At 38.4% G+C, this 12,485-nt stretch overlaps 1 protein-coding gene across 1 annotated transcript in view; it reads left to right on the plus strand.

Annotated features, from left to right (window-relative positions):
* LOC149776669 (uncharacterized) overlaps positions 1-12,485 on the plus strand; it is a 44,840-nt gene that overhangs the window by 3,035 nt on the left and 29,320 nt on the right. The window contains exon 3 of the mRNA XM_089941326.1: positions 1,719-2,222. Coding sequence (XP_089797452.1) covers positions 1,719-2,222 — 504 coding nt within the window. The remainder of the gene's footprint in view (positions 1-1,718; positions 2,223-12,485) is intronic.

Here is a 12,485-nt window from a genome sequence, read left to right on the forward strand (position 1 = left end):
TTTTTTCCTAAGAATTTTTCATTCATATATTAACATGCAATTTGAAATCAGTCTTATTATTAAGTTCAGTTTCTAGTTTAGGTGGATTTAAATATTTAAGTTATTTACTCGAATTTCATAGTACTCATTACGACTTCCTGGATTAAATAATGTTTGTGGAATTAAAGTTAATTCAGATAATGTTACTTTGGATTATATTAGTATGATACAACAGAAGACTGTAAGCACATTTCCACATTCCAGGCCATTAGTAAATTAGCACATTCGATACTACAAGCACATCAACACGCTCAATATTGGACCTTATTTGAAACACCACTGGAATTCAACTGCAATTGTATTCATTTGTACTTGTGAATAAAATCGTATGACTATATTGGGTTTAATTCGTAATGTTCACATTGCACCCTAGGGAAATACATTAATTGTTGAATTTTACCAAACTTATTGTTTTTTCCTCTTTGCTGGTACTAAGTTTACGACACAGAGATGTAACAATTGTTTTCAACTGAATTGGCATACAGCCAGCAATAAATACGGCGCCATGCGTGCTCTCCTCTTCTACTGATGGAGACTTGGATTTTCTTGATATGACCACTAACGTTCAAGTTTCGTTACAACAGTTGATATATAACATTGCTGATATATGGTTTAATATTTAATATTTATTTAATAATAACGTGTTATATTTGTTGTACATTATTTACTTCTCGAGCTTTTTGTATTTTCGCAAAGTCAGCGATCAAACAAAACAACCTTGACCTTACAGTGCTTCTTGAATCTCAATCTAGCCATGTCCCATACGTTTCTGACTTAATTTGTTTTATGTTTAGACTAAATCGTCTATGATGTAATGCCCAGGCTTTTCTTTATGTGTACTATAGACTTTTTGAATTACGTTCCCACTGAGTTATATAAACAGACAGTCCAATACAGAGGACTTTCCTCGGCTGCATTGTCTGCCATTATTAACCCTTGATAGGTTCACTTGCGGTTTGAAACTGATTTTATGAAGAAAACAATGCAAACACGGTAGTTCAAATCTATAAAACAATGTATTTAGAAAGTTGTATATATATATATATATATATATATATATATATATATATATATATATATATATATATATATATATATATATATATCACTATCTGTGTGTGTTTCTGGATGAATTCAATGTACACTTTTGTCCCCCAAAAAGGCTTCAAGCTAGAACACCCTTCGGAAGCTCTTCATAATAGCGAAACATTACCAAGTGTGCTTGTATTGTTTTCCGGTCCTAAAAATTGTTTGCTCTTTAAATGTTACTGACAGTGCTCGACGTCTATATTGTTACGTTATTGACGCAAGTAGTGAGAAATCTACTGACATATACATTTGCCTTGTATAGTACTGTATACTGTATACTGTTACGTTATTTACTAGAATAAACGACGAACGCAGTAATATATTTGTGCAATGTAAAACGCGTTACGGTACAGAAAAAAAACCTAATGCTAATCTTTGCTAGATGTGTGCGAATTTGAGTGACAACACATTATTTGTTAGATGTGTACAAATGTGAGTGACAATACATTGTTTGTTAGATGTGTACAACTTTGAGTGACGACATTCAAATAATCATAGTCTCTTTTAAAATTGTACAAAATTAATTTACTAAAAATGCATTGTGATGAAAATTCCGAGAAAATTAAATCATGATAATTGATCTGTTTCAGATTCAGAGCAGAACTTGCGGCTAAAACGTCTAGCGAAAGCTCTTAATGATGGATTGCGAAAAAAGAATTCAGCTGACAAGAAAGAGGTCGTTCGAACTGGGGAGATAATTTATGAAAGGGAGCAAGAGAGCCATGCAGGTGACGATAACACAGAGGATTACCCCTCAAGTTCTGCTTCAGATAAAGCCCCTTCAAATCAAAACAATGACCCTGGTCTAATAGGCCCAGAAGCAGCTTCAACCAACGTCGGTGATGACCCATCGGTGGAAATAATGAAATTATTGCGCGAAAATTCTGATAAACTCAAGGAAGAAACAGCTGAAAATGTGAATCTTACAATGGCTGATTTTGCGGGTCAGTATGCATTTTATACCACTCATCAGACCTTTCTAACAGAACGGGCAATCTACATCCTTGTTTCAAATATCATTGAGCAAATTACCGATGAAGTGGAAGATAACTGCTATTTCGATATGAAGGGAATTAAATCCTGTAAAGTATATGGTAAGTTTTCGAATATTTGACTTACGATATTTTTATTGACGTCCCTGATAGGCAAGTGCACATATAAATGGTTTCTCTGTCTGTGCTTCTGTCCATTTGTCCGCCATGTGAACGCTCTAGGATACTCTTCTATTATTGAATTTCATGAAAAATTCCAGCTTAGATGAATAAGACGAGCAAATTCTGCACATTTGTCTTAAAGTTATGGTTCTGTATTGTCTTGGTCTAATTATGATGATGCAACACCTCATGAACACACTAAATTTCACATTTATTTGTAGATTTCAAGCAAATTGTTTTAAAGCTTTAGCTCAACGAAAGATTGAACAGATTTGATAATGACCATATTCAACACATGTTTATTAGTACGTTGACCCTATATTATCTTTCCACTTCTTTAGTACAGCCTCTTTAACATTAGCATCAACATTTATTACAAGATTTTAACCAAGTTTGGTGTGAAGCTCAACTCCACAAGAGATCAGATGTTTTTGATGCAGCACGTTTTCTGCAACATTTCTTTGTTTTAAGGTCTTTGATCATCTTACAACCAACATTGCTAAAGCAAATCCTTAAGTTTAATCGAGCTTCAAGATTTATTATCGCCTGCATGTTATTGCTAAGCTCGAGATAGGAGTCTTTTTTATGGCATTGGAATTGGAAACAGTTGTGTCTGCATCATCATCATTGCCAACAGTTGTTAATTTTGTTCCGTCGTATATTTCCTTAACCATAGCCGGTCATCATGTTTGGCATGATTCATTATGAAGCTAAGATTGTTCTTTTCTTGACTTTCTCGCTTGCCTTTTTGAGTTCAAAGTCCCAGTCAAATACAATCTATTTAAAGCTTAAGTTTCCATCTTTTTATTTGCTAATATTTTCAAACCACATTCTACTTGTCACCAGTCATTCGAAAGCTAAGACAATTCAGTCTACGACATACTTAGACCATGGACACAAGGTCACAATTGTAGAAAATTTCCTGAAAGATTTTGCTAGACGTTAATTATGTTGCCTACATTTCCAAACAATTTTGATGGATTTTTTTCATACATGTGATGAATCATTAAGAAGCTAATGAAATTAATTCTTTGACATGATTGCTCAGTCTCTTGACATGGGGTCAAGGCCACACATATTATGGAGGACTTGACAAGTCCCACATTTGGTCAACAGTAGTTACGAAATGGCCCTAATCGTGTAGGCTAATGAAATATATTAGATCACTATTACTTATACGGATATCCATTTTGCACTGGAAACTTTTACTTATAAAGCGGGTAGCCTTTCTGGAGGGGACTACATTTGTGAGAAGTATATATATGTTTACAAAGTTAAAACATGTTGCATACAATTTCAAAACAGGTAATATCTCCATTTTTAAAGGTAACATTAATTAAGAAAAGGTCCTTCCATTCTTACGAATAGACTTATTTCAAGTAATTATACATCAATAGTTCTTAATCCCGTTTTGTTTGTGTCATGTTCTCCACAAAACAACCATTCAAAACGCCATTTAAATCTGGAACATACATCGCCTGGAAGACATAATAATTCTTGTTCTATTTACTACATTATTCCACTGATGCAGAATATTCTCATTATATGTTATGACGTTTTTTTTATTTGAGTCTTTCCAACATTAAAATTTTCGGGAAGAACTTATGAACTCTTCCCACTGACGCCGAATCGAATAAATTTTACTTTTTCTTCAGTCCTACACAGTTTAGTCACAGCGCAGTCTCTCTTCCCATCAGAAAAGAGCTACGAGTGACATCACTTTACCCTATTTAAGTACTCTAGCGTCTATGCGACGTAGCTGGAGCATGGCTAAAGCTAAGAAGACAATGTATTGGCGTGCGCGGGTGATGGAGACGTGGAGTGATTGCATGGTGGCTACCAAAGCAACCACGGTGATACTTTCTGAAGAGAATGATATTAATTGCGATTGAGTCGCTTTTCTCTCCTCTTTGCAAGGATTTGTACCAGTTCCAGTACCTTCACCACCTTATCCTTCCTTACCTCAAGTAGAGGATGTTCGACATAGGCAGAAAGTACAATTTTAGAAATTATTACAACAGCAGAAACAGAACAATCCTCTGTCAAAGTCAACTTCAAGAAGTAGAAGAAAGAAATAAAAAAGATGAAAAAGAAGAGAAGAAAAGCGCCATGGATACAGGACTGTGAAAGGTCAAATGGTAATGGTGTTTCTATACATTTTGGCAGAGTTGATGTATCTCAAACATATCTATATTCTTCACCTCCACTCGAGAGAAAAAGACCCTCCCGAGCCATTCATTCCAGCCAATTAAATCACTCCCTCTACGATGACTACTCATGATATACAATCAGCAGCAGCAGTGTTCACTACCAAATTATCGACTGTAGCGGGGGAAAAAGTAGGACTTTGCGGTGGCAAAAGTATAAGCCAGTGAGAGCTCATTGCCTCCAGTTTATGAGTTTGTTTCTTTCTTAGAAAACCAAAAAAAAAACACCCAACCGTCCTTTTTCAGTCACCTGTCTAAAGACGAGAGACTACTCAAACTTTGCCAAATCAAGTAAAACTTAAATACCCTTTTTTTCCATGATAACTGAATGATGTACATGAGTGAGTGCGTGAGTGTAGGCCCTTATTATAAAAACCAAGACCAGCAGACATACTTTTCATTCTGGTATATTTGCTCTTTTTGGTATGTTCTCTGTTTTTGAAGTAACAATGAAATTTCACAAATACATTATCAAAAGTCCATTCTCTTTTTCTTTTATTATCTTTTTCCATTTTTTAAATATGTCGCCACTGCCACAGCTTTTTCCTCTTCTTCACGTTCTTCTTGTCTTCTTTTCTTGCCTTTCTGGACTTACATGGATTCTTCGTCTTCTTCGATTTCTGAGAGTTCTTCATTTTCTGATGCCGTCTCCACCACTTGTTTCTTTGATCTGGTCTCTTTTTTCTCAGGGCAATCTGAAGGCCAAAGTTCTTTCTCCTGACAAGGATAACATGTATCTTGACCTGTGTCTCTCTTTATTGCTGTCTTTCTTTAACGTCATGGACATTCTGTAGCCAAATGTCCTTTCCTCTGACAGATAAACCAAGTATCTTGACTTTTATCTCTTCAAGAAGATGAGGAGTCCTTCGACGTCTCTGAAGCAAACCTTCGTATGACAACTGGCAAACCGTTGGTAAGAGGCTTGAGCTATCTTGACTGCTTGAGAGTTGAAAGAATGCTCTTAGGCAAGGCACTAAACTCCTATACATATGTGTCCATTGCGTGTAAAAGCTAGTCATTTACAAGTTTGCAATCAAGATGAAGCGACCGCACCACTTCAATTAGAAAGGAAAAGAACGTAAGAGGCCACGAGGTGATCCATGCCAGCGATTTTAAAGACGACATGAGCGAGCTTGAATCAACACCATTAATGCCTGCACCCAATCCAGGAGAGTCTACTCCAAGCCAAAGTCAACCAGTATCACCCGAAAAGTATTAATACATTCAAGAGACAGAAAAACGTTGCTCCAAACAATTTTGAACCACAGCCTACATTTACAAATTGAAATTTAAGATTTTAAGCCCGAAGTACCACAGGAGAAAGCAAAAAGGCTCATCACCGATTTGTGAGATTCCTTGTTAACTGCACTGAAACGACAATTCCAAGCCAAAAAGACAGTCTTTTGAGACTCCATTGAATATGACAGTTTGAAGTCACACGTTTGGATCGAGTTCATCAGCATGGCAGAACTGACACCTTCCAAAAGCATCGACAAGGTTAAATACGTTCAGCAATTCAACGACCAATTTCAAATCAGTAATGGAAAAACAGCACTTTACATGACCCACGTTTCCCCTCTGAAAGGGAGTGGAGGCAGAAATGTTATTGGTGGATGAACTTCGCAGCAACAGGTGTAGCATCGTCCAAATTAACAACGACCAAGATAAGCCAATGCTACCGTTGTGGGACATATGCCGACAAAAACGACACTGCATAATGATAAAGCTAATTGAAGAACATTCGACAATCGGACCCTATTTGTTACCAACAACATCTCATGACTCACAGCAGAAAGTGCTTGCCAGCTCCTGAGATTATGCTCTACTTGTGGACAACTCATACGCACTAATGCCAAAGCTTACGTTTGTCAGGGAAAGGCACAATGTCATATATGTCACCTAACTGTGGACTTGGAACATGAATGCTACATTAAGAAATACCAATCTAAACAGGAGGAAAATAATGAAAAGAAGTAAGGGAATTTTATCTTGTCAATTTCAGATCCATTCAAGAGACCGGCATTCACATTCTGAGTGGCTCATCGAGCGTGCGAGAAGTGCATCCATGAACTTTTTGCATTGCCCTCACTGTAGTAAAATTCCTGGAGGACGTGAAAAAATATTTAAAGAGCCTAACACAATTTCCGATTTCGCCCAATGGATCACAGACCCTATCAACGACATGTGGAGTCAACATGACTTTGAACGTTACCGAGAGAACCATCGATATTTTATGTTGATGGATCACAATTTCCCAGGATACGACGGACAATTTCTTTTGCAATAATATACAGAACAAGACACTGAAAAATGCCCTTAAGTCACCTGGAACGGAGTCAAAACCATCTGCATGCAAGTCGGACAAGTACAGTTTAAAGATTCCTTTAGTTATTTGGCCATGCCTTTGAGTCGAATGACTAAAACGTTTACCATGACAGAAATTGCCAGTGGAATCTTTCCTCACTTTTTCCATACCGAAGCCAGTTGGCACGCAGTCCTTCTACATAAGCCTGACCCCGCTATTACGGCCTCAACAACATGCCCAGTGAGAAGCTTTCTACGTTTGGAACCGCATCCACTCTTCAGACCCCTTTGACTTACAGGAAGAGATGTTAAAGAATTATCGCTTCGACGTGGACATTTTACGCCGCTTCAGTAGAAAATTTCGTGACTTTTGTATGGAGCAGGGAGGGATCATCCACTGAAAGAAGCTTTTACCATCGCAAGATTGTGCACCTTAATGTATCGCAAGCGATTAATGTCTGTGAACCCTATTGCTGTCACACGCGCTCAAACAACCGAGTTCATCAGACGTCGATACTCGGTCAAAGCTCTGTGTTGGCTACATTACTCGTGCAAAAAGGAAGACAAATGGATTTAATGTTCCAGAAACGGAGCAGGCTAAAAGAAAATTGGAACATATTCGGCGGATATCAGCGACTTAGAATACCCCAAAATCGTGTCCGAGTTTCAGGGATGCTTATTTCACGTATGCCCTACTTGTTGCTTTAAACATGACTTGAAAACTCTAGTGTCACGGAAGACTTATACAAGGAAACCTGTCAATGATGTTTGAAATTAAAAGCACAAGGATACTGGGTCATTGCAATGTGGGAACACAAGTACAACCGCTGTCTGCCACTAATGCCACTTGCTTGCTTTACCACGCAGTGAAGGAGAAAGGAGAAGAAATTAAATATCTTGACGTGTGTTCGCTGGATCTTTGGGTGTTAAAATATCGTCTCTTTCCAGCAGGATACCTACAATTGCCGACGGATTACATCGAAGTAAGAATCATACGTCAATACGAAGGCTTGATCAAATGCAAAGTCGTACCTCCCACTGACTTGTACCTTTCCGTCTTACCTTACCTTTGCCAAGGAAAACTGATATTTTCTGTGTGTCGTACCTGTGCTGAAACTTAAAACCAAGTCCAGGCTTGGCATTATACATGAAGAACTCGCTATGACAGGAATGTCGTACCTGTGCTGAACTTGAAACCAAGTCCAACCATGGCATTAAACGCAGGAAGAGCTCATTATTACAGGAACGTGAGTCAGCGTGCAATTGTTTTGAGCTCTTGAACTAGGATACCAGCAGATAGAAATGTACGAAAGTTTCCACTTTCGCAAGACAGAACAGTACCAAAATGGTGATGACACTCAGAATAGCATTATATCGAGCTATGTAAATGTCTTTTTGAAACTCAAACAGCAAGCCAGCACCTATCCTTCCTGCAGAGAGACTCTAGAAGACCAAGATAAATTCAGTTGGAATACCATTCAAATGAGGGCATCACTTTAGACCATCTCCTGATAAACGAAGGAAGACGCTAGTTTGCATCTAATGCACCCTCAAAGAAGTGACTCTGGACAACGATGTGGGCGTATTGAAGCGACTGTTCGGTGCACCCCCTACTCTTGTCCTCAAAAAACGTAGACAGTTGACAATGGGAGATTGGATGCATTGGACAAAATCATTGTACCTTCGATAAAGGTTATTTACCAAATTATTTCATGTCACTTAACGAGTTTTGATCGTTTTCCTCCGTACGACATCAAAAGCATTCTCAATCGAAGAACCAGTAAAGTAGGCGAACGTCGAGTCAAAGAAGAGAAGGTGCGTTGGAAAGAATATCGTCAGAAGTTTGATTCTTGGATCAACGCTTCGGAAGTCATCAACAATAAACAGAAGCGACCTTCATGCCACTCATTACAGCAGCAGCAGCAACAGCGACCTCTGCTGCTCATCGTTCTTATATTCTTGATCCACAAAAGCAACACATGTGGGTGGGGTGCGGGGAACATATGCCTAAAACACATATCGTCTTTTTCTGCCAAATCTTTGTGATGTATCGTGTCATCTAATCAGCCATCGCCAATTTGAGTTTGCAGCAAGGAGACAAAAAATTGTGGACCATTGTACTCAGAAGCTGCATCTGTTACCTTCTACCTAAAATCATTACGTGAAATATTCCAGTCACACGTGGTCCTTGCTTCCAACCACAGCCACCACAAAACAACAGCGTTAACAAAACATTTTTGGAAAGACCGCTCCGGTGGCCTAGTGGTTAGAAGCTACGTTAAAAATCCCAATCACACACACACACACACACACACACACACACACACTTTTTTGAAACTCATTTAACCTTGAGTGACCTCGGAAAGCAGAAACCTTGAAATATGAATAACCACTTTTACTTAACTTTACCCAATGAAATTTCCATGGATGTGTTTTCAAACAATAATTTGCTTTGTGATGTTTCACGACCAAATTACCTCAGGCCATCCAGTTCGATCACGAAGCGGATTGTGGACTGGCCATTGTAAGAATCATTCATCCTGCATAAATCTCAAATATCACCAAGAATTAATTCACTTTAATTGTCGACATCCTGAATGAACAAGGATGCAAATGATCCTCTGGTGTACGATTCAAACAGCCTTTATCATTCTGTCCTCGATCGACTACCTACACCATCAGAGTTCCTATGGGGTATTATTTTAATGCACAACATGTGGTGGAAACAATTACATCCATGTTCGACAAACAGTTTAGCAAAGCCTTGGACACACATGACAAATTTGTCAAGATCGAGTACCATAACATTTCTCACCGTTTTGAAAATGTACTTTTCGGATACCAAAACTGTAACAATCACTTTCTGTCTTGAACTGTGTTATTTTGAGCGGAGTCATTGTTAAAGGTCCTAAGAAATTCATTAACATCAGCGAGGAATTTTTAAGTTTGTTAAATAACCTGTGCGACTGAAGAAAGGAATGAATTGATGTTTGTCTACTCCGATGTGGTGGAGTACAACGTGGTGGGAAAGACGAACTGCGAGTCATTCCTTTTAAAATGGATTCTGCCTTGACTTCTTTAGATAAGGTTGGAAACACGTATCACGTTCACCGTAAATTTGTTCATTCTCATTATTTGGCAGTTAGTAGCTCGTTCTTCGACATTGTCAACATTGGCATAAAGAAGATCTGAACAAAATATTTCATTCTCGATAGGAAAAGTCACGGTGAAACTACATTTTCGACAAAGAGTCTCAAGCGACTTCTAAGTCATATATCATGTGTACAAAGGAGTCATTCGAAAATGAGGACATGGTTTAACAGATATGCTGAGCTCTGCATTACGTTGAGTTGCTCCCGTCTTGAAACCGATAGTGACGTGATCGCATTGGAAGATACCGCTTTGAACAAAGGAAAGGAATGTCACCCAAATGTCATCATCAACAAAAAAATGCCAAAGGAGCCTTCCTGAAAGCAGACAAACATGTGTTGCTTCCAACTGGAGCTGGAAAAGAATTCTGGGTTGTTGAGAGACTTCTATAAATAGGCTGCATGCTGCTGACGAAGGCTTTCTCCCCTTTGTTAATGGCCCAGAAAGGACAAGGCAAAATGAGACGCCGACTCCCCTACACAGCTCACCAAAAGCTTGCGAGGAAGACTAAGAAAATAAGACCAGCCAGACAATTAGACGTTTTTGATTATTAAGCAGATAAAATGATGTACTGAGATTCTTTCAAATGTTCCAAGTCAGAACTGGATATGTTTGTCATGCCACCCACCATGATGACGATGCAAAAATCCCAATATGTAAAGTTTCTTCCCGTCTCGTCTTTGACGACCTTAGCCTTCATCAAATTTGAAATCAAGATTAAAATTTCATACCAAAGGTTACATCGATCTGAGTATCAATTAGTTGTATCTGCAAGTCAGAGCGTTAAAAACGGATGGCACTGATCCAGGTGCCTCTGCCAGAGTTGCTTCCGTCAACAGTGTCTTGCATTCCCTGTTCAGCGAAGTGGATTTGTATGTGGGGGGATTTCAGCGACTGAATCGAAGCAGTACCGTTTCCCATTTGATGGCTAATGCGTACGTGTACAAAACTATCATCCAAGACCCTAGACTTTACGTGAGACGCTATGAAGTGTTCACCAGCGTGGGAAACTAAATCAGACCCTCAAAAAGCAGAACGACCACCAAATATATGATACGATGAGCGTAGTAAAAACCTTCACCAATGTCGTTGGAACTGGAACCAAGATCGACGATCGTATTTTTAATGACAGTTTTCCAAACGTTTAATCAGCAGAATCGTCAGCAATAAAGCCCTCAACGAAGCCATCACTCAAAATCCTTTCTAGTTTAAGCATTACAAAGTGTCCAAGATAGAGGTCAGTCGAGATGGAAAGACCTAATGTACCAGACACTTCGAACCTAAATTTGAGCAAAATAAGTACTTGAGGTCTTACTTGTCCCTGCACGAAGCCACCGGACAGTTAGGAACCAACAGCAGCCACGGTATTTCGTACGAAGATTATGCAGTAGGTTACGCTTTGTGGACGTTTGATTTCACTCCAGACCCAGGCAGAGATGAGGAACATTTCCACCCTATAAAATCTGACCAACGTTGTATGCAACTTCAGTTTGCAGAAGCTCTAGCCAACTCGGTGACTGTTATCTTGTATACAGAATTTGACAATATGCTGAAAATAAATAGTTGAAGAGAAATGTTTCTAGACTATTAGAAGCTATGATGGAATCTTAACCCACTTTGGACTGTGGAGCCTCATTGCAGATAGGGACGAGGACATATTTGAACCAGAACGAAAAGAAAACGAAAAAGACAAAGAGGACATCATGATGTCGAGACAGCAGAAGAACATTTAGTCTCTTGTTTGGCTAAACACCTGAATTTCAAAACGATCATCCCAGTCAAATTCAATAAGATAAATGCAAGATAATGATTCAAGCAAATATATGTGAAGATTATCTGAATCATGCTTGGGGTCTTATTTCGGAAGCAGCAGTGTTGCATCAGTGGTATTAGGAGTACGGAGATGAAGTGTAGAGCCATTTACTCCACATATATTTTCAAGGAGAAGAGTCGGGATTTCATTGAGGACTTATCATTACATGTGGAAAAAAATGAATTGATACCTGTTAACTTCATTGTCTTTTGAAGAGCAGTTTATATACAACTTTTGGAATCCTGTAGTGTGCGCTAAAAATGAACTTCCTCATCGCAAACGCACTGGGTGGCCGTCGACTTTCCCATCGAACACAGTGTTAAATATTTTGATTCGCATGGATTACTGCCTTTGGAAGGTGACATCATAGAGAAGAAATACAATGACGATTCGATTCAATAATGTGAAATTACACGGCAGATAGTCCATGGTATGTAGACATTACAGTGTGCATTTTACTTATCAACACAGTCTTCGATATTCCTTAGAACATTTAGTGACTTATTTTGATAAGAACTATCCTAGAAACGATGATAAATATTTTGTCTATGGATGGGAAACAGAGTGTGCATCGATCTCCAAAAGAATTAAATTAGTGTAAGTCGAATGTGACTCCACAACATTGTCAGCCTTGTGAAGATATTCCTGTTTAAAAACAAATATTAGTAACTTGTTGATTTTTATTGTGGAAGTGTCTTGTTGTGAATAAAAATGGTGTATTTTCGAAAA

Source organism: Sinohyriopsis cumingii, chromosome 18 (assembly GCF_028554795.1).
Source record: "Sinohyriopsis cumingii isolate HCF-2022 chromosome 18, ASM2855479v2, whole genome shotgun sequence".
Taxonomy (NCBI): Eukaryota; Metazoa; Mollusca; class Bivalvia; order Unionida; family Unionidae; genus Sinohyriopsis; species Sinohyriopsis cumingii.